Below are 22487 nucleotides of genomic sequence, written 5' to 3' on the forward strand. Positions count from 1 at the left end.
CTTGTAAACTATTAAATTAGAAATACACTAATTATAAAAAGCAATGACACAGCAAACAAGTCACACCCACAAAGCATGATAAATTAGACAGGAGTTTAATGCAAAAAATCGTCTCGTAATAATTTAATAAGACTAAAAATAACTAGTGTTGTTTTAATGACGATGCTGTACTACTGTATTTTAAGGTATCGTATCAGCGAGTAAACAAATCAAATCACCAGTATGAGTTTTAAATTTAAATATATGAAATATTTGCTGCTTTTAATTACTGCTAGGACAGGATCCCGGTTTTTCTTCAATGGTTTACAGAAGGTTATTGTGATGTGCAACTTATGAGCTAAAGTGAAGGCCTGTGTCCACCAAAGCGTTTTATTTCTCTGAGCGCATTTTTATTATTGTTTGCAATGGCAGCACTTAGTTTTTACGCTATGTAAAATGCTGGCAGTGCGACAAGGCACTGGGCAGGTTTTCTGTGCGGAAAGCTAAGCGAAACACTGTAGTAAATATTCCAGCAGCTTAATACATACAGCATATTGTAAATTATCTAATTTTGTTATCATTTCCACAGGGAGATTCTGTCCAAACCTGCCAGGCAGACAGAACGTGGAGTGGCACTCAACCGGTCTGTCTTGGTAAGTCTGTTCAGACAGGCCGCAAAGTTGTGGGACCCAATGCTTTGTTCATGCGGGCGTGCGTCGTCTCCCTAGCACAGTCTTGCGGGCCGCCCCCGACGGTCAAGAACGCAACAGTGCAGGCCACGGGACAAACGTACCTTCACAATGCCAGCTACACGTGCCACGTCGGCCTACGGCCGATTGGCCCGACAGTGATTGTCTGTCTGGTCAACGGCACGTGGAGTCTGCCCGTACCTTCCTGTGAAGGTAACCGACAAAACCCAACACGCACTGCATTGTTGGACCCATGAAATCCAAATTTAGATTAAAAAATTGTGATCCTAAAAAAAGCAGGGTTCGTACGGGTACTTGAAATCCTAGAAAAAGCTTGAATTTTAATACTGTGTTTCCTTGAAGTGAAAATTGCTTTAATTTTGGGTGAAGTGCTTGTCAATAAATCTAATAAATCTGTTTTTGGGGATTGGTGTGAATCCTGCCTCCTCCTTACTTTGATACTTTCGTAAAAAGCCTGGTGGACCTATGACAATATAGGCTGCACTGCTGTGGGTGTGATCACACAAATTTGGCCATTCGAAGCAGCTCCTTTCATTTCTGGTCTGCCAAATGACTGATGCAAGCAAAACAACCTGAAACTGTCTGTGTCATTGGTGCTGCTGTGCACTTTTTAAAACTTGAATAGAGATACTTCACCAATGACTGTGCTAAAATCAAGCTGGGATGCTTCAAACCCTCAATTTTAAAAACAGGATTGATGTATGCCATTGCGAGCTACTGGCATAACTATGCTGATGTTCTGAATGTTTGGTTTCAGTGACTCGGGACTGTGAAAATCCCAAGCAGATTCTGCATGGCAAAGTTCAAGAACACAACCTGACTACTGGCCGTGCCGTGGCGTTCTCCTGCCATAAAGGATACAGCCTGGTAGGCGATGCCCTGGTCATTTGCTTGGGGAGCAACAGCTGGAGCGCCACCTTCCCCACTTGCCAACGTGAGAAAGTTGCCAACCAACGCAAAACACAACCAATGTTAAGGTCTCTTATTTTACTTCGTACACAGCCAAAATTTGTCCAACTCCTCCGGGGTGGCAGGACAGCAAGACAGAAACCCGCAAGTTTTACGTGGGCCAGTCTGTGCAAGTGAGCTGCCCTAAAGGCCAGCAGACAAGAGGGGGCGGCAGCATCACATGCAGGCCAGACCAGACCTGGAACTCCATCAGCACTGTCTGTGAAAGTACGTTGATGTATGTTTTGACTCTAAGACAAAAAAAAAACGGAATTGCAGTCATCAATTTAATGAGGTGTCGACCAATTAGGAGTTTGCAGTTTGGCCAATGCCATAAAGGAGTGACTTTGCGGCAGTTCTACTTCGGATTCTAATTAACAACGTTGAATTGAAGAGTTTTCTCTGAAAAATCCTATGCCCTGAACCTTAGATCTGAACATTTCCTGTATATTTTTTCTCTAAATATCAAGCGACATCTAGCAATGGTTCTAAGCTCAGATTTTAAAAAGGTAAAACAGTATTTTTGGTGGAATTGCCCAAAGGAGAAGGGGCCTAATTGAATGCCCCTCTGCTTTCTTATATCTTTATTGCGGATTTTCACCTATGCTTTGATCTGAACCACTTGCATCTGCATCAAACACTATCACGACATGTAATTATCCGCTTCCATGGCGACTATTGTCAGATACACCTCTATTCTAGCTCAAGTGTGGTCAGCTTGCATATTATTTCAATCTCCCTACTGCATGCATTGTTGATGTTTTGAATTCCAGTTTAAGATTCAGGCGAATTAATGAAAACAAAAAATATTTAGATCGTACCTGTCAACGAATACATATTCTCTGTATTTTGTATGTTTGTTTTTTTGGATCATTTCTAATTGTGCACGTTCTTCATCGTAAATCCCTAATATTCGCGCGTTGATCTACATAGCCTGTTTTGCTGTGAGTGAATAGAAGCCACTTTGTGTTCATAAGGTTTATCATTTCTTATCAGAAGAAATGTAATCATTAATAAGGGGGAGCAATTGGCTGAGGTTGACAGGTATGCTTTGGAAACATATTCTAATTGGAGCCAAAAAAATAAAATTTCTTAAATTATTTATAATTTTTGTGAAGAAAGAGCAGGCCAACTGTGGTGATTAGTAACTGGTGGGTCGTTCCATCTCAGGGGTGTCCTGTGGCCCCCCACTCCACGTGGCCCACGGGGTGGTGCGGGGGGCGGTGTTCCAGTTCGGGGACGTGGCCGCGTACTCGTGTTTTGCCGGCTTCGCCATGGAGGGTAATGGAAGGAGCCACTGTTTGGAGAATGGCAGCTGGACGCCGCCTCCCACATGCAGAGGTAGATGTTAATAATGGGCGGGTGAGAAGGGATGCCCACTTTTGCCCGGGTTTATGGCCACATGTATAACTCTCTTTGATATGCATGTAGTCAGTGAATCCCGGTTTATCATGAGTGTACCTTCTTGACCATAGGTGAAAATCCCAAATAAGAGAGATTTCCTCAAGATATACCTTATTTCCTGCACTGGATTACAAGATGCCCCCAACCAAAAGTCTTTTGTAATATATTTATCATACATAAGGTGCACCGGACTATAACAGTGCATGAAATTAAGACTACAGTAAGAGCTACCATGTGTAATGCATATTTTCTGTATACTGTACCTGTAAATAATTATTTATTTCCTACCAATACCTGCTCTCTAAGGGATTTTTTTACCTATTAAATTGCATAACAGAAAGCATGATACAAATCTGTAAAGTAGGGAGACTGTAAAACGTGAACAGAGTTATAGGAAGGGATTACTTTATATCCAGGGTTGGGTAGGGTTACTTTAACTTGATTACTTTCAATTACTTTTTGATTACTCCCAATACCAAATATGCTAATAAAAGACAAAAGAAACTAAATATGAATAAACTTATGACTCACAACACATGGTAAGCTTTCTCTCCTGGCTTTGATCTCTTTGATATCCGGCAAAACTAACATAAAATGCGACAGAAACAAAATGAAAATAAATCCAAACAGCTTGCCAACATCCTTTTTACTGTTCCATGTATTCCATTACTCCCCAAGCCTGCACAAAATGTAGTAATTTTATTCAAATTGAGTTTCTTTTGTCTTTTATTAGCATATTTGGTATTGGAGTAATCCAAAAGTAATTGAACGTAATCAAGTTAAAGTAACCCTACCCAACCCTGTCTATATCTAAAGAGATTGCATTTGATAAATCGTGAAAAGGCAAGGCTCCCCAGTAGAGGAATGTAGCTGGATAAACTGGTTTTTAAATCCACAATTCAGTTTGTGTTTTGCGAGAGTGATTGATTTGAGGTAGGCTGTGAAATGAGCAAATTGGAAGAAAAGGTTATATTTTTTATGGGAGTGCTGTCGACTTTAGGGTATGAAAGAAAATAGGTGAAAGTTCCCACTTGAATTCTTACCTGGCCCTATTGTGTTTGGTGTCTCAGCTTTGTGTTGGCTGCCGTGTCAAAATGGGGGTACATGTCAAAGGCCAAACACTTGTGCCTGCCCAGAAGGATGGATGGGCCGGCTTTGTCAGGAACGTGAGTAGCACACATTTCTGACATTTTTTTCCTTACTTGCAACTTATACAAAACTCAAAGTCCGTGAAGCAATATTTTATGTTCTACATTTGATACGCTCCCTAATTGAGAAAGGAAAATTTCATGGAGTAAATGAAAGAACGTTCTAAATGCAACTGTCTCTAGTAAACTAATTTTACAACAAACTGGGAAAAAAATTCTATACACCATCCCTATTTGTTGGAGCCATGAAAATGTTTCTCCTCCGTTAGTAGAAATTTTTGATCGTTTAGCCGCAGAGCTTCTTTTTCACTTGCTACCAAGAGGCTTTAGGATTAAACATTCTACCATTAAGTTTTTGCTTGTGTGCTGGGGACTGAAAAGCAGTGACGTACGGTGAGGTTTGTCTCTGTTGAGGCACTGTAATGTTTCCAAATTAATGAACCTACATCTTATTCAACATTTGTATACATTTGCATACCTTTTGACATTAAAAAGAATAATAGATTTTATCACGCAATCTATTTTTAGGCGCAGACACAATTTGTTTCCATTATATTAAAACAAACAACATGTGTTTGTCTTGATCAGGAAGTGGCAAACTTTTACCAAAACAGAAATCAAATGCGGGCAGCACGACAGCGCAGTGGTTAGCGCATGTGTGGCACAGTTCTGAGGTCATGGGATCAAACCTTCCTGTGTGGAGTTTGCATGTTCTCTCTGTGCTTGCGTGGGTTTCCACCGGGCACTTCGGTTTCCTTCCACATTCCAAAAACATGCATGTCAGGTTAATTGGCTGGTCCAAGTTATTCCTAGGTGTGAATGAGCGAGTGATTTGTCTGTCTCGGTGTACCCTGCGACTGGCTGGCAACCAGTTCAGGGTGTCCCCTGCCCGAAGATAACTGGGATGGGCTCCAGCACCCCCGCGATCCTACTGAGGATAAGCGGTGCAGATAATGGATGAATGGATGGAAATCAAATGCAATTGTTGGAGCGGTTTATTCACTGACAAAAGACTTAATAATGGAGCTGTAAACTAAAATACTCATTTTGAGTAACAATTTGTTTTGTTGTTCAAACTTGAAAAAAAGTGATTATCTTTTCAAGAGGCGAAAAGCGGTGTTGGCAGGTATGTATGCATTTAATTGACAGAGCAAGAAAGTAATATATAAACAGTAGCAAAAAAAAACAATCACAGTAATCCCTCGGTTATCGCGGTTAATGGGGACCAATACCACCCGCGAAAAGTTAAAATCCGCAAAGTAGCGACGCCCCTTCAAAAATGCTTAAAATGTTTTTCTTTTTTAATTATTTTATTTTATTATTATTTTTTAGACCCGCGAACGTGGAACCGCGAAGTAGTGACGCCCCTTCAAAAATACTTAAAAAAAAGAATATATATATATATATATTTCATTATTTTTTAGACCCGCGAAGCTCTGAACCCGCAAACGTGGAACCGCGAAGAAGCGAGGTCCCACGAAGTAGCGAGGTCCAACTGTAAATGTGCTGCTGCTATTGAATAAATGCACCCATAGGTAATCTTCCTTTATGAAAAAAATTCAATGCAAATACAAAAACAAAATACTGGAAGACTTGACCAGCTGTTTCCTTGCTAATACTAGCACTAATTCTATTGTTTGGTGCAGAGTTGTGCGCCAAATCTGAATCCTTGCTCACATGGTTTCCCTCTATCACGAGGCAAAAGAACTGAATGCCTTACTCTGCATCTGCAAACGCTCAGCACAGTAATAGGTTCCACGAAATAATTCTGCAATATTGAAAAAGGAAATCCAAAACTGGTGCAGTTTAATGAAATAGAACTTTAACGCTGAATAAATGTAACAATTTAACATATTTTCGATTACCTTGATGACACTGCATGTCACTGCTGATCTTTTCTTTTTCCTGACCTCATCCCTGATTAAACATCCCATATACACATGTAATTGTGATAGTCCTATCCAACCAATGTGTCGCAACACCTATTTTGGGGAGTCATTAGGTGATCAAACCCCCTCCAATTCCACCCCTTCATGTTTAGAGCGCCAAGCAGGGAGCCAAGAGTTACCAATGATGGTTTAAGTCTTGGCAATGACTCGGCCAAGGCAGTAAATAGCGATCGCCCAGTCTCTGGGCGGGCACCCTACCCAGAGGCCACCAAGCTGGTCTCTGCACTTTACTGCAGACTAAAAAATAAATGGCAAATGGATATGTTCTAATGTAGGAAGAACCTAATATAAAAGGCTATGTCTACTTTTTCCGCCAGCCATCTGCATCCTGCCATGCTTGAATGGAGGGCGCTGCACGGCTCCCTACCAGTGCGACTGTCCCACCGGGTGGACTGGCAGCCGCTGTCACAGTGGTAAGCGACCGTCGGCTTGGAGATGGAGTCACGCGTTTTCATATCTTTTTTGTGCAATTCCAGCCGTGTGTTCATCACCCTGCCTAAACGGAGGTAGGTGCATCAGGCCCAACAGGTGTCACTGTAGTCCAGGATGGATTGGACACGACTGCTCCAGGTGACACGTTGTTTTTAACAATGCCTTGGTTTTGGTTTAACGGTTAACTACAAACAATGCGACTTCTAGCGCATGAAAGCCAACTTTAAATCACAATACATAAGCAGTGTGTTATTTTTTGCAGTCAAATCCTAAAAAAGATTGTCTTGTCTTTGAAGGAAAAGGAGATCAGGATACTTTCACTTCTAATTGTTCCACCCGTGCCTGTTTGGAAAGCATCTTCCGTACGAACCATCTCCATCAACGCAAAAAACATTTTGTAAATTAAAGCTGTATTTTTTCGTATAAAGAAACAACAATACTTTTGAACATATGCTGCTATATACTTGTAAAAATGGTGGATGTGTTTGTCCAGTGTATGTAAACTAACTTTAATTTTTTTAATTAAAGCATAAATGGCTGTTTACCATATGCTTTGCACACTTAGTGGGTGTTATGCATTCATGAAAACACACAGAAAATGATTTCTGACACACTCAAGCCAATGTTTCATTGAACTGACTTTATTTTCAGCTGATCAAACACTCATGACGTACACTAAATTAACAGGAAAGATGTTGGGTGGAATAAAGAGGGTTATTGTTTTTTAATGTGAGTCTTGATCAAGGCCTTTAGTTTATCTGCATTAGCCCCAGAGAACACGTCGATCTGTTAAAAAAAAAAAAATCAAAGTAACATATAGAAAACACATGTTTTTATATAAGAACTACACAATGGTTCTTGACAAAATTACACAAAAATGTTATACACAAGTTACCTTTTCTCCGTTTCTGTAGAAGTGGAAAGTGGGCATGCAGCTAATCTCGCATTTAGCGCTGATATCCTGAAATGCACAAGTAGACGTCAGTTCAGGTGGCAACTCTTACTTTCATTTGCTTCCGTCCAAAACAAAATGTGATAACAAATGATGTTTAACGAATTGTTTAACTTATTTTCCAAACGTTTTTCTCAAATTGGAAGAGCCGATTCCAGCCAATTATTGCCATTTTGACTCATTTCTGAAGACGGACCGAATATTTAGTCCTGTCGCTATATAGGCATAGGATGTATTAAAAGAAAGTGTAAACCCTTATCTTACCATTAACTAGTTAACAACAGTTGAACATGGCTAAGCTTTTTGAAAATACTCATTTCCAAGAAAATGGTCATCCACCTCTGACCATACTAAAAAAAAAAAAAACCTTTAAATTGTCTGTCCTTATCCATATGTTTGATTTTCTCACCACACTGCTTTACTACACCTACACGATGGCTGCCTACACATACTCTATTGCCGGATGCAGGAAGCAACGCTGGAAAGTGGGGGCTCCCTAAATGTGTAGACAGAAATCTGATCAAATCTACACCTGTCATCTAATGGTGATTTATCATACTGAAATAATTCCTAGAGGCTTGATACTTACTGATGAGCTGCACCAAACCCTTAATAACAACTCTTTGAAAAAAAACAACCAAGACACACTTCTTGTTTACAAGGTACCACTTGGCACTTTATGACTTATGTGTGTGTCTTAGTGTAGTGTGTCCTAGAATCCTGTTTTTTTTTCTTTTCTGGACACTGAGGGCTGAAAGAAACGCAATTTCAATTCTGTTTTTGCTGCAGAATTGACAAAGCTGACTTTGACACGTATTTTTAGGTTTTGGCACTCAGGGACAATCCTTCTGAAAACGTATTCACACGTTATGTCACTGTATGAGTTAAATGTTGAAGATAAATATTATTAACATGCCAGTTTCTAAGCAAGCAGGGGTTCCAATACCTCACAATTATCGACGTCAACTTTGAGGAAAATCACATCGGCGTTGTCCGGGTTTGTTGACTCTTCCTGCAAGGGATTTAACACATGAGATTTTATTTCACCATTGTTCCACACAACATCAAACGGAGGATGAGCGCAACTTCACCCCCCATAACCATGGCAGGAACCATCATCAACTCACTTCAAAAATCGGGCCGATCATTTTACAAGGTCCACACCAAACTGCTGTGAAATCCACCACAATCAGCTTGTCCTTGCTGTTTTGCAGGTAACCTTCAAACTGTTCCTAGAATGGAGGAACAGAATAAATTACGATTCGAATTAGCTTTATTGGCATTGATATTGTAAACCTTGTGAGCATGGTTTACAATATCCGCTCTAAATTGTATTTTACTTAACTCTATATGTTACGACTGTTTCTATATTGCTCCCAAGGGTAGAAAAAAAAATATATATTTAAAAAGGGTGTAAAAAAGATGAAAAGAAAAAAATGTTCCTAAAAATGAGGGCACGAGGGTTAAAAGAGAAACAAATAAGAATAAAAAGAATGTTAGAATAGAAAAGAAAAGTAATGAAGGGCTTGGAAGACTGGCCCAAGTTGTTAGTGCATCAGAACAGTCATGGAATGACATTAAGCAGCAATTTTCCAAATTAAGTCAAGACACTGCAGTTTCCAAACAATTTATCGATTTTAGGGTATTTGTCATTATGTGTTCCCAAAAAGTCTAAATACTTTGACAATGGATGTTAAGTTATAAAAAGCAAAGTTGTAAAGTCCATTTCGCCCGCTGACCCCGAACGCGGCATGACTCAGCAGGCGGTGATGAACTTTTTCCAGTTTAATTGAAAGAAAATTTCTCGTCGTTGAAGAGCGTTTTGCTCATGAGACGTTTAACCGAGACAAAATAAAGAAAAGTAAACAATTAGGGTAAGTTTTGACACAGTAGCAAATCAATTATAATTTCTGTATTATTGACGAAATATGTATTTGAAATAGTAGATACAGTATACACCACCTTCCTACTCAACGTGCTGTAATATTTTCAATCAAATTTCTTTACGACCAAATGTGAAATAACAGTCCAAATTAACTGTTAATGTCCACTGATAATTTGGTTTCTATAGTAAGAGCCGCAAATCTTGGCGTGATATGCCACCTGCTTCGACCGGTGACAATAGCTTCAACGTTAGCTTTAGCATTAGCTCCACAAAACGGGCTTGGCCCCACAGTTTGAGTCACTCCCATGAGTTGACTCCGCTAACACACCAAGCTGCGCCTAACATTTCGATTTTTATCCACATAGTTTCTGAAATTCGCATTATTCTCATTTCATGCCAAAAAATACGTTTTGTAGGTACGTCATTTCGCGGTCAAGATTACTACTATCGTACTTTAATTGGACGAGTCTTCTACGTCGCGAATTGCGACTACTATTGAGTTAATAAGCGGTTTGGAAAATGAATGCGTGGTCATAGGAGAGGAAAGTGTTGGGAACAATATGTATACATGCAAGCGAATGATATTTTGAGCATGTGCCGTGCAAAAGTCGGGTTACTATACTTTTTGAGACAAAAAAGGCCAACTTACCAGGGTTTCAATGACGACCACAACCATGGTGACTGTTGTCCGAGGAAAAATCCACTCGTTTCTGCAAGACGCCAGACGGGGAAATGGAAAATGACAGAGTTTCTGCGCAGGCAAGGCGGTTGCTTCGAAAGATACTCCTCCCTCCGCCAAGCTCCCTACATCACTGGAAGGAAGTCGTGTTGCATTCAAAAATAAAAGTCTAATACGGTAAGGGAAAGGTAGTACTGTACTGTAATGGCAAAACTAATTTTAGCTTGGGGGCCACATGGAAGAAAAAACATCCTCATGGGGGCCGGTGTTCTGCAAACCGTCCTACCATCAGGTATGGCAATATGAAGCCCCATTAGCAGTGAAGCCCAGCAGGCAAATGTTTCATACATAGAGGCTTTGAAATGAATCTTTTGCTTGATAATGCTATCATGTGAGCAGAATTATGTATAACATGCTGGGTGCATGCAATAGAAAAATGGGGTGTATAAAGTATCATTTTCTGAATACAATATATATGTATATATTCAGTACATGTATTTATGTATGTATGTGTCTATGTATATATAATTTGTTTTAACATGAATATGTAAAATAAGAAGGGAATATAAAGTGTGTTTTAATATTTTTCTAAACCTACAATGTCAGACATTGTTTTGAAAGTTTTTGGACACAGGTAAAGTTAAGGTGAATCCTTGCTTCTTTGCCGTTTCCGAACCACTCAACTAAATTACTCGGCACACGCTTCAGGGATTCGACCCAAGAAGTACATCACAAGTCCTACCTTGGTACCTTGGGCTGACCTGAAAGCAGCAATTTTTTTTCCTTATAATCAAGTAAAACTTGCAACACTGAAACTCTGAATTGCTTAACTTGTATTGATGATATCAAACAAGGGTTGGCATGCATACATGTGTTTTGAGATTGCCATTGTCAACAAACACAGCTAGAAAGCTACCACAGAAAAACACATCAAGCTTAAAAGATACGTAACTCAACCACATTTTGAAGCAGTTAACGATTCAAATAAGACTAAATCAAAATCGTATGTACTTATTGCCCTCAAAGGACAAAAACGTGCAAATTTCCCGTCAAATCTCTGTGAGCATTGTGCGTATGCATGTGCACGTGCAGTGGGCATTGGTAGGAAGTCTCAATGGGTAGGAAGAAATTCCAGGACACCGGACTAGAAAATTAACTACATAGAATGTGCGCCTTAGATTGAGGGCTGGGGGTCTGTTCAGAGGCTCATAATTCAATTATGGTTCAGGGGTGTAAGATTTGATCGTAAAATGATAATTGAGGATTTATTTTCCTCAATGTACATTTTTTTTTTCTTAAAAACACTCAAAAACACATTTGAACAAGTTTATTTAACTCTGGGAAACTCATGCAGACTGGAAAAATCACAAAAATAGCATACAAACACTCATTTAAATGATTGATTTGATCTCATCAGCCGTACCGCTTATCCTCATTAGGGTCGCGGGGGGGGGGCTGGAGCCCATCCCAGCCATCTCCGGGCAGTGGACACCCTGAACTGGTTGCCAGCCAATCGCAGGGCACACAGGGACAGACAACTCGCTCACTCATTCACACCTAGGGACAATTTGATGTTTTGTTAAAAATCTTTCTGCTTTTTTTAATGAAAGTGTTTGCCTGAATATGGGAACATTGCTTGAAGATTTCATATCTGTTATAGAAAGGAGCTAAAGCTTCTTTTAACTCCGGCAAATACACCCAGGTGCTATTTTTTTCAATTTTATATTTTTATTGTTACCTTTAATAGGGTGTTTGTGCAATTTATATTAAGTAAAATAACAGGATTGTGTTCCTAATGTTCTCTGGTTGATTAATGTCTGTTAGCCTATACAGCTTTAGTGGGTGTCTTGCAACTGGCACCTGGCTTTGGCAACACCCAGTGGACATATTTAAAACTACAGATCATTGTTTAGCTCATTCTTTTTTGTCCTCCTCTGCATTGTCTCAAGGGCCACATTGAATGAAGTGGCAGGCCATATTTAGTCTGTGGGCCATTAGTTTGACAAATGTGACTGATACGAGTGATCAACCACTCAGCACATACTAGTTGTTCTGTAACTAATTGGTTTTGTCAGATGTTGTTTGTTTCAATGGGGTGTAAGTACTGCAACACCTACAGATTCAGGGTGCATCATTTTGAAAAAGAAAAAAAAAATCCACAAGACCACATTTCCAAATCAGTTATATCCTTTGCAAAACTTTACCAGTTTTTTCAAAAATGCGTCTTTGTGAACTTCTGGAAAGTGCAGGAAATTCAATTGTTATGGAGTTATGCTAATGTCCCAAAAGATGTAAAACCAAACATTGAATTGTATAGTATTTCCAAACAAATCCTACTAGCTTTTCCATCAGATACAGGGACATCTCTATACATATCAGCGTTGCCCGTACAACCACACAAACAAGAGGATTATCTTAATGAATAGCATTTTTGGTAACCAGGGTGACGAGGCTCTCATCTCCTCCTCCTGTAGGGATTCAAAGCAGCCTAAAATGACAAGCAACAGAATACTAGTCCATTTAAGCAGAAACCCCCAACCTAATTGCAGCTTTTATAATCTCCGGTATTTCAAATTTGGGAATTATTTATTTGTCCAAGTGATGTAATTGAAAATTATACATAAAACTGCAATACGTAGGGGCATACCTTTTAGGAAATATCCCCCAAAACCTACTTATTCTCATTTTACTGTAAAACTAGTTCCCACATTACAAGGAAATTGCAAGTGTTTATGCAAAATATTTTTTTAAAAACATCATAGTTTTTCTGTATGAATAAGGCGACAAGACATAACACTAGTGTTGCTCCACTTAACTAAAATGTTTAACTTGATAAGCCTTTTATTATCGATACTTTTTAGCAATAAGAATCCTTAAAGTGGTGAAAAACGTTTTTAAATGTGTTTTTGTGACCAGTTTTTTTCTCCTAATTAACATGTCACACAAATGTGGCCTCTGAACAACCTTGGGTGTGTATACTTTTTATTGTCATTGTAGGTGTGCCAAGCTTCATATCAAAAAAAGACTTGAGGGTACAAAACTACGTGTTACGCAAAGACTTTGCAAACTTTACCTATGATTCATTCATTTTTAAATTTTCAACACATTTGAAAAGCAAACGTCAACAGCAACAAAAACCTGATGCTGTAATTATTGTGTTGCATTTGACAGATTTCGTATCAGACGGCCACTATAGCCTTGCCAGTGTTTTCTCCTCGCAGCATTCCCATGAAAGCAGCTGGCATGTTTTCAAAGCCTTTGGTGACGTGCTCGCGGCTATGCAGTTTACCCTGCAAGACAGAAACAAAAATCAATGATTATTTCCGGAGGAGGATGAATGCCAGGAAATTGAAATGCAACTTTTATTTTAGCGACAGACTTCTTTCAACCAGCCCATAAGCCTCTTGAGTGACTGCGGGTGTTTCTGTTCCCATCTGCTTTGCATGAATCCCTCTATCTTGAGCTGTTTGATGATCATGGTCATTTGAGGATATGAGCCTGTTTGGAAAGACAGATTCAAGCTCAGAATCACTGTTAATAAGCAGACAATATATGCAGGGCCCACAAACCACATTATTTACACTTTATTCTTGATTCTGCTACACTGGGCTAGGTTTCTGTCCCATTTTTTCATTAATATACAGGGCTCATAGACTTTTTTCGTGGCCAAATTCAAGCATTTTTGAAGAACGTTCAAAGTCACTTTTTCAACTTCTCCAGTATCATTAAATAAAGGAACCCTTAGCAGGATCACAAACACATCTGCGATTTACATATGCAACCTTTAATATTGCGTGTCCATTTATAAGGAGTCAGGACAAATGGTTTTTAGATCTTGAGTAGATTGCAAATGTATTTTTGGATTTGATCAATACCTGTGTAAATATTTTCGAGACAAATCTCCTACCTATATAGATACTGAGTAAATGAAGGTAAAATGTAGCTTACATTTTGGGTTGCAGAAAGTGCTTCCTATTACAATTTACCACTGGGAAACACTATCTTCATTTTTTTTGCAAGATTCATAATTTCCATAATTGATATGTAATCCTTTCACTAATACACATTTTGTAGTGCCCCTGTTTAGGTGTAGCATGCACCTGTCCTCTTGGGCACGATGATGCTTCATAGGGCAATGCCATATGCAGTTAACCATGAGAGAAGACATGCAATGGCAAAGCCACAAGAGAGCAGTGTCTGTCATTTTTAAGAAGACTTGTTGAGAAACAAGGCAACTATTTCAAGCATTCACAAGCACTTCTCCCAAAATGCAAGCACTTTTCAATTCTTAAAAACAACAATAAAAATCAAGGATTTGAGGATTCCAGGCACCCTTACAAACCCTGAATTAAGCTGGTTTGCAGAAATAGGGTACCTTAAATTCAGATATCAATTTATATCACTGAATAATAGAATTGTTTTTCACTGATGAAAATTATAATAGTTAAAAATTGAAATGATCATTTCCAATTAAGCAATTACGACAAATATTGATTTAAAGAAAATGTTCAAACACAGTAATCATTTATTTGAACATGACAATTTACACTTATTTTCCTGAATGCAAAAAAGTACTTGAATAATTAAAAAGGAATTTATCAAAAAAAATACAAATAAATGCAACATATTGATTTGTACAAATGTACATTAGAAAATTTATGAACCATGTTGCACTTTGATAAATTTAAAAAATTGATCTGTCCACGTAAGCCGTGCCAGGTATCATTTGGCACTTGTTCAAGTGAATGTGAAAGGAGGTGAGTATGTACCTTTTTGGGCCTCAATGTCATTGTATGAGGCTATACTTCCACACACAGCTATTCTTCCAAAATCATTCATCTGTGAAATGGCAACCGTTGAAAAGGGGCCTCCCACCTTAAGAAGGATCATAAAAATCAGTGCAAAAGGCAAGGAAAAATATCTAAGGGTTTTGCTCACATTTTCGAAAAAGCAGTCGTAGCCGTTGGGGGAAGCCTTCCTCAGCGTTTCCTCCAGGGAGGCCACCGTTTTGTAGTTGAAGGCCTCGTCAAAGCCAAGCTCTTTGAGGAAGGCCACTTTGGCGTCCGTCCCCGCTGAACCCACCACTCTGCAGCCTTTCATTTTGGCGATCTGCCCCACCACTGAGCCCACTGCCCCCGCTGCCGCGTTCACCAACAAGGTCTCGCCCGTTTTCAGCTCCAGGACTTCCTCGATTCCGTACAAAGCCGTCAACCTGGTGATATCAAAGAAGTGCAATAGGTAAGGACGACAGAAGATCAGACTTTTACACGTTTGTTCAATATATTATAAATTTAGAATATAAAAAAACATTCTTATTGTCAAGATCTTTTGTTTACCAAGATGTTTAAAAACCATTTGATGTTCAGTAGAAACGTGATATGTTCCTTACCCAGGCATGCCAACCGTGCCCAGGGCCAAGGATAGAGGGACATCCTGAGGCCAGTCGCACATAACTGGGACCAGGTCGGACCCATCTGACACGGTGTGTGTTCTCCACCCGCTGCGTCCAACAACGTGGGTCCCGACAGGAAACGCATTGTTTTTGCTCTGGATCACTCTACACGACATCAAAGTAGAGGCAACTTTGAAGACTGGAAAATCAATGTGAGTGCCTAATCCAAAACACTCCAATTCCATCCAAATGAGTCAGCCTGTTTGTTTCTCCGTTCTACTGCAAAGCACATGTGCTCTCCTCGCAACGTTTCTGTTCCTTACTTGGCAACTTGAGTTCCAATCATCACATCTCCTTCTTTCATGCGAATGCGGCTAAAAGGCCTGAGGAGAAACGAAGTCACATCAATACTACAATTTATTTCTCACGCAAAAATTGCAATTGAAAATGTGTATTTCTTTTACTGACTACTATCTTGGACTTTTTCCCCCAAAAAGGCCTTAATAAATAAATATAATACAATACATAATATTTAGATCATGGGAATTTGAAATGATTAAAAAGAATCCTGAAATAAATAACAATCCAGTAAGGGGGATGCCAGAATCTAAACTCACATAGTTCATAGTTTTGAAAGTATTTATAACCCACCTCATATAAGGGTCAACACTTAGAAACAACGCCTCCAAAAGCACCTCTGAAACAAAGCCAAGATAAGAGACACCCAAGCAAAACTGTTTATTTTAAAACCCGTTTCGTGATTTTCTTACGTCCATCTTTAAGTTCTGGAAGGTCCTCCAATCTGAGTTCAAAGTCGCTTTCCTTGGGAAAGCCGTGAAAATGCTTGGACAGGACCCATGTCTTAGCTTGAACCATGATTATTTTTTTGAGTCAACTGGCACCTGCAGGAAAACAACAACGACATGTACGCAATAGTTTTAAATTTCACAATACAATACTGCCATGCCAATCGTATCATAGTAACCTAACGGGTTTGTGGTTTGGATTATCCATGAAACCCTGAACTGTCTGAAAATTGAGCATTTGTAATGATCATCAAGTTATTTACTAGTTATTTTATATGTAAGCGACTTTACAAAGACTAGTAGGATAATCGTTTCATTGACTTATTCATTCCAAACCAAAGAATGATCTGGTCCTTGTGGAAAACTAAAGTCTGTACACCCATAGATTACATTTAATGCTTCAATGTCGCACGAGGCATAATTTTGTAGGCTGGATGTGGTTTTGAGCTACTTTCTAGCAAATCAAAAATTTCCATAAAGGATGTTTAGCAGGCGGGTATCGAACAGTAAAGATTACATGTTCCTTTTTTCTATCTAAAAGTAACCATGAAACCTAATCTTATCAAAATCCCTTTTGATATTCATTTATTTTTCCTTACCGGTTCTTATCGACCGTTGTGAGAAAACGATGCGAGTTCAGACTTGAGGACTGTTCTGATAAAATTTTACCCGAGGGGGTGGAATGAGAGAAACACGAGCAGAAAATGTTTAGCTCGCATGCAATTGGTCGAAAGCATCTGCGTCATCCGTCGAAAACGTCCCATCTTGATGATGCAAAGAGGTTCAATTTTCAAGGCGCGCTTCAAGTGGCTACTTGCTAACCCGACGCCTTGCGAATACGCAATTTTGAATCCGATTACTTTTATTTACTCACTTGGACTGAAAGCTCGTAACAAGCGGCACATCGATGTTACCGTCACCAGTAAATCGTTAGTTAACGTGGTGTGAATCAGATAAATTAATCAATTCAGTGGAAGCCGATCTCAACTGCCATTTGCAAAAGGTAACAGTAGCTTTTGAAAACATTTTTACGACATACACCCATGTATGTTATTCTTTTTTGGGAAACCTTGGATGAGCATGCATGCTTAATACTGAAATTAAATGTCTGTATAACAAGACCATGTGTCAGAACGTTTTATTTTTTGGGGGGCAACGTAGTTGTTAATAGAAGTGCTCGATTGACAATGCATAGCTGTCAACTTATATGAGTCCCAGTATTTTATCTGCTTTTTGAATGTTTCAAATAGTGTGCGCCGCACGATTTTTTTCAGGACTTTTATTACTTTTCTACTTTTTTTTTTTTTTTTTAGAAATATTTTTTAAACTTGGGTTTTTTTTCGTTAGATCAATCGCGATTTACCCATATCTGCTTAAATCCGGATTGTCTCGGTCACTTGTAGCAAACGACAATGTAATTGTCAATTGCTAATATTGTCGCGGTGAACTGGTAAATGTTATCCAGGCATATACGAGTATTTGGTTAACCAAAATAAACGTGTTTTCACAAAATGTCTTTGTTTTATACACAGTCTGTCTTGCCGTGAATACATATTTACAGCGTTGTGTTTGTAAGGTTTATTAATGCTCATTAAGGGGAGTTGCAACCAAAATTAGGGGAGCAATTGGCTGATGTTGATGGGTATGACAATGCAGATTGAACAGAAAATGGCATTGAATACAGTTTGTCACATAACAGTAGTTGACAAGGCTTGTCACGTTTATTTTCACAGAAATCTCCCCTCCCTCACCAGCCGTGAAACAACCCTGACGTCATGTTAAACGGTCGACAGTTTGTGGAGGCAATGGCATGCCTGGGCTATCCGGATGCATCCTCAATGAAGGCCTCAGAGTTCGACTGGTTATTCCACACACTCCCTGAAAACCTTCTCTTCTTGAATTTTGTGTGTCGAAACCTAAATCGTAATAATGTTTTGACCAAAGAGGAAGTGCACGCGTATCAGGACCTCCAGAAGTCCGGCAACCCCATTCTGGCTGAAGCAGATTTAGTCAAGCTACTTAAAACTGTTGGACCATCTGAAGAGAGCTGTACAACTGAGGATGGTGTGACTGTAGAAGATTTGGAAGCAGAGCTTCAGGCTCTCAGTAAGGAGAAATTACTGAAGCAGCAACATTTCAAGACACTTACAGCTGTGGTTGCGTCACGCGCGGATGTAGACTGTCGATTAGCTGCTGAACTCGAGTGTACTGTCTCCCAGCTAAGGGAGACTAAAGCGTTACTTGGAGCTGAAAACAGCAACACTAACACGAAGCTCCAAAGCCTCACAGACACTGTTGGCGAACTGGTATTGCACCTCTCCAATCAGCCGGCAGCTGCTTACACATCCACCAGGAGAAGGGACAAACATTTGCTTGCTCTTCTCTCACTTAATCCATATCTGCAACAAGAGAAACTGAACACCGAAACTCTCTCTGCTTTCACCCGGAAACATTTCTTTGAAGAGCTTGTGGAGACTTGTTCAGAGCGTCTTCAAATGTTTGATTTCAGCTGTAGTAGAAATAAAGAGGAAGAGATGAATAAAGACGAGAGTCAGAGAGAGCAAAGCAAGACTCAAATGGCCAGAGTTCAACGGGCACACATTGTCGCACAGTACCAGTTGATGCAAGCCACTGCAGAGGAGAAAAGCCTCAAGGCTGGGTTAGAAAGGCTGTGTGAAAAGTCCATCATCAAGGTAAACCTCACGCAAAAAATGTATCAGACTTTTCATTGTGTTGGCTTCACATATTTTGGTAAATCATGCACCCTGCCAGAGCATCGCCAATTCGGCCTCACTTCAGGTGCGTGAGGTGGCATCTAAAAAGGAATTGCAAACCATGGAGCAGGAGTTCAAAGATTTGCTCCGTGGGCCGGTTCCACCAGGCCTTCGGAAGTCTGCCTTCCTGTTCACTGTGCCAGCATTGAAGAGAGACATGGACCTGGAACTGGTCAGGCAAAACAATCTTAAAACCAAACAGAATTTGGTAGGTAAAATGGCAATTTTTTCTAATTACAAAATTGCATATAGATATACTTTTTTGTTTTTTTTTAATTGGTCATTTAATTTGTTACATTCATACCTTTTTTTATCAACTATGTTTTCAATAGTTTGATCCTATTTATCACTTTTAAAGCACTTTACAACCAAAAATTGTTGTGAAAAAACGTCTGATGATCTGACTCTTAAGAAATCAAAATTTCCTTTTTAGGTATGTGATAATCTCCTCCGTCAGAAGGCCTGCTTTGACATTCTCCACTTGGCTCAGCAGATTGAATTAAGGAAGTTGGAAGTGTGCCAGAACAAACTAATCAATGTTAACGGCAGGTTACTGAAAGAACACGAAACTGCGTGCTTCAGATTAGAGGCCTTCGCACAGCCTGAGTTGACAATAAACATGAAGCCCAACCCAATCATCACTAGCAAGGATGCTACTTCCACCAGGTAACACAATGAAAATAAAGACTATTCATTTTGAGGGTTACATCTATTATCTCAGTCAAATAGTGTTGCTTCAACTACTAATTTTGGCAACTTTTACTGTAAATGTCTTAAATGGTTAAAATGTCAAAGTGTCCTTGGGCAAGACACTAAACCCCTAAGACCCTTGATAAGCAGGTAGGCGCCTTGCATAGCTGTCGCTGCTATTGGAGTGTGTGTGTGTGTGTGAATGGGTAAGTGTGAAGCAAATTTTAAAGCGCTTTCGGAGGCCTTCAGTGACTTGAAAAGCGCTTCATAAAATGTAAACCGTTTATTTATTTATTTGATATCTTGCTTATCTAGAAAGGTTTTCCATTCACAGCACGGCAACTGTAATTTACCAACTATTCCTTTAGGTGGCGCATCAACACTGTTTTCTTACTTGTACATTCTTTATTTCATTTTAGACTTCTGCAGATACTTGACCACGATTCCTCCAAAGGAAGAGTAGATCATTTTCAGACGTATGAAGCATTGGAGCTGGCAGCTTGTGGCCTGAAAAACAACCTAAGGGCATCTTATGTAGCGCTGGGTGCAGCTTGTCGGGATCAGCATTTAATAGTGGCTCAACTGCAAGACCACTGCGAGGCACTTCACGGCGCTGTTAACGCAGAGTTTCAGCAGCTGGTCCTAGGAACACAACAAGTGTGTCGTACTGCTATTTCTGAACAGGAGCTTCTCAGTCCCTGTGCACAAGTGGGTATTTTGGGGGATATTTTAAGCACTAACTCTTCGATTGTTTAGGAAGCTTGTGGCATGATTCCTTTTGTTTTTTAAATTTTATTTAATGAGCCATGATCACTGTGTCAAAGCATTGCTACAGTCATGACCCACACATTGATTTTTTTGCAGCGTTAAAATTTGAAAATCCCACACATACTGAAATGAGAGATGTAGGGGGGCATCAGTGAGAGGGAAGCTGGTGCTTCAGTCTATCTGGACCATTTCAAATCGGTATATTGTGAATTTGACAGCCACTACGTGTATGCCGCTAAATTTTTAATCATATTCAAAGCATTAAAGAAGTTAAATCTTTTTGTGAAACACATTACCCTTCACAAAATAATCCACATGACATTTGGGTCTTTGGTCTGGCAAAATCAGGCCATGATTTAAAACTTGACGTATAAATTCTGATTTTACCTCTTCGATTCTATTATCTGTCCACAGGAGCTGATGGAAAAACTCAGAGAAGCTGAACTGTTACTGCAACAGTTACCGAAGAGTGTCCAAGAAATCACAGAAAATATCAAAACCAAGCGTTTTGAACTGGACCACAATATCCTGCTCAAACAAGAGAGGAAGCTCTACCTCTTCTTTTACATGGATGTCAGACTTCTGCAGAAAGTTGTTGAAGACCAAGAGCAACGAATGAAGTTGACTAGACAACAGCAATAAACGTTATCAAATATAATGAACGTTTTGCCTCCCTAATGCAAAAATTTGTTTATCTTTCAGTAAAAACTGTAAAGATTTCAATTTTGATCAATTATTAATGATTGTGATTGAAGTTAAACGACATTGCTACAACCATGTATTAATATACATAATTGAAGTCTTGTGTAAATTAAGTTCCTGGTATTTGTTTCTTGGCGGATTTTAATAAAGTGTATTGTGTTTATTTTTATCTGTTTTCAGAACTAGTTATCCACAAATTCTTGTTTTGTGTTTTTTGTTACCTGTAAATGAAAGATACCTTGTGACTCTTCTTAACATGCAGGCAATAGAGAAATTTCTGCATTGTGCTCTGATATTTTCTATTTTTCAACCAACAGACTAAAGATGTAAAAACTTAGCCCCACTACTCCTTCCATTGATGGGAAGGAGATGTAGAAAATTCCGCTGGCTGATATAGAACAAATCATTCAGAGTAATACGTAATGATGTAAAGGAGCCTTGACAGAGTCTGAGAAGTACATTTTCTGTGTGTTTTCCCCTTACATGCTACCAAAATGGAAGATTTAATTTATACTAAGTGAATAGATGCAATCCTTGAAATACTGTATTGTTATACTGTGTGAAAATGAACCCAGTTATCCAAGTAATGAAATCTTATTTTAACAAATGCAACACATTTTTCATGTAGTGCCATACACCTTTATGTTGTGTATTTTAAACCACTTTTAACACAGTTTACCTGTATTTTTTTGGTTCTATATTTTTGCATTGGTTTGAGCAAAAAGTAGTTGATGATCTAGAATAGAATAGAATATACCTTTATTGTCATTGTTACAAATGGGCTAACATATTGTGACAACGAAATTGGGCATGACACTCCAGTTTTACACATAGTGAGGGTATGAGCAAGAAGATAAAGGAACAGAGAAGATAATGTTATAAAACAAGGGGAATAAGGCTATAGTTATAATTTACATGGTATTTACACAACAATGTCAGCATGTGGGATGTTACATACAGGGTTGTCGTGATAACGTTGTATCGTAACGGTTGTGCAATATTGCATTTGGTGCAAAGTCATCATGGTGCAAAAATAGTCCGCATATACATTGGTGCAAGCATAGACATCATAGTGCAAAAGACAGAATGTCAAAACACATAATTTCAGGGTACTGTATTTCTCGCATTTAGGTCCTGATTCAATACATCCCCGCTACCAAAGTGTTCCTGAGGCTTCAAGTGCTTTTAAAGAGACCATGGAAGAAAGGTTAGCACACAATGAGAAATTGCAGCATACTAGCACATTTTTGTGTTCTAATAATTTTCATT

At 39.1% G+C, this 22487-nt stretch overlaps 5 protein-coding genes across 13 annotated transcripts in view; 3 read left to right on the forward strand and 2 right to left on the reverse strand.

The window, feature by feature from the left end:
• svep1 (sushi, von Willebrand factor type A, EGF and pentraxin domain containing 1) overlaps positions 1–7119 on the forward strand; it is a 60804-nt gene extending 53685 nt beyond the window's left edge. The window contains exons 41-49 of one of the 5 annotated variants that reach the window (XM_088347610.1): positions 569–632; positions 708–881; positions 1447–1623; positions 1692–1865; positions 2808–2978; positions 4112–4207; positions 6456–6551; positions 6615–6708; positions 6867–7119. In XM_088347610.1, coding sequence (XP_088203736.1) covers positions 569–632; positions 708–881; positions 1447–1623; positions 1692–1865; positions 2808–2978; positions 4112–4207; positions 6456–6551; positions 6615–6708; positions 6867–6897 — 1077 coding nt within the window. In that variant the 3' untranslated portion in view covers positions 6898–7119. The remainder of the gene's footprint in view (positions 1–568; positions 633–707; positions 882–1446; positions 1624–1691; positions 1866–2807; positions 2979–4111; positions 4208–6455; positions 6552–6614; positions 6709–6866) is intronic. The other 4 variants (XM_088347606.1, XM_088347607.1, XM_088347608.1 and 1 more) reach the window with 4 other exon arrangements.
• A 71-nt stretch (positions 7120–7190) lies between these two features.
• On the reverse strand, positions 7191–10223 carry txnb (thioredoxin b). Its single transcript, XM_088347617.1, has 5 exons — positions 10057–10223; positions 8650–8754; positions 8469–8534; positions 7466–7531; positions 7191–7356 (listed from the first exon to the last, which is right to left on the reverse strand). The coding sequence occupies exons 1-5, from the start codon at positions 10081–10083 to the stop codon at positions 7285–7287; spliced, it is 336 nt and encodes a 111-aa protein (XP_088203743.1). The 5' UTR covers positions 10084–10223; the 3' UTR covers positions 7191–7284.
• The window catches only part of poln (polymerase (DNA directed) nu), a 32088-nt gene continuing 18869 nt past the window's right edge, over positions 9269–22487 (forward strand). For 3 of the 4 annotated variants that reach the window (XM_088347611.1, XM_088347613.1, XM_088347615.1), the window contains exons 1-3: positions 9269–9396; positions 10167–10263; positions 22350–22425. In XM_088347611.1, the coding sequence (XP_088203737.1) occupies positions 22415–22425 (11 nt within the window). In that variant the 5' untranslated portion in view covers positions 9269–9396; positions 10167–10263; positions 22350–22414. Of the gene's footprint in view, positions 9397–9663; positions 10264–22349; positions 22426–22487 lie in introns of those variants that run through there. The other variant, XM_088347612.1, reaches the window with a different exon arrangement.
• On the reverse strand, positions 13052–17047 carry LOC148356529 (prostaglandin reductase 1-like). Its single transcript, XM_088347893.1, has 9 exons — positions 16884–17047; positions 16249–16380; positions 16130–16175; positions 15802–15861; positions 15476–15643; positions 15025–15298; positions 14856–14961; positions 13466–13584; positions 13052–13376 (listed from the first exon to the last, which is right to left on the reverse strand). Exons 2-9 carry the CDS (start codon positions 16352–16354, stop codon positions 13266–13268), a joined length of 990 nt encoding a protein of 329 aa, XP_088204019.1. The 5' UTR covers positions 16355–16380; positions 16884–17047; the 3' UTR covers positions 13052–13265.
• Positions 15407–21505, forward strand: haus3 (HAUS augmin-like complex, subunit 3). 2 transcript variants are annotated; one of them, XM_088347892.1, is made up of 6 exons: positions 15407–15690; positions 18018–18977; positions 19057–19266; positions 19492–19724; positions 20168–20456; positions 20931–21505. In XM_088347892.1, exons 2-6 carry the CDS (start codon positions 18060–18062, stop codon positions 21156–21158), a joined length of 1878 nt encoding a protein of 625 aa, XP_088204018.1. In that variant the 5' UTR covers positions 15407–15690; positions 18018–18059; the 3' UTR covers positions 21159–21505. The 2 variants fall into 2 exon arrangements, with proteins under 2 accessions (XP_088204018.1, XP_088204017.1); XM_088347891.1 differs by lacking the exon at positions 15407–15690 and adding an exon at positions 17031–17287.

Source organism: Urocampus carinirostris, chromosome 11, assembly GCF_059441175.1.
Source record: "Urocampus carinirostris isolate Australia breed hairy pipefish chromosome 11, RoL_Ucar_1.0, whole genome shotgun sequence".
NCBI classification, from domain to species: Eukaryota; Metazoa; Chordata; class Actinopteri; order Syngnathiformes; family Syngnathidae; genus Urocampus; species Urocampus carinirostris.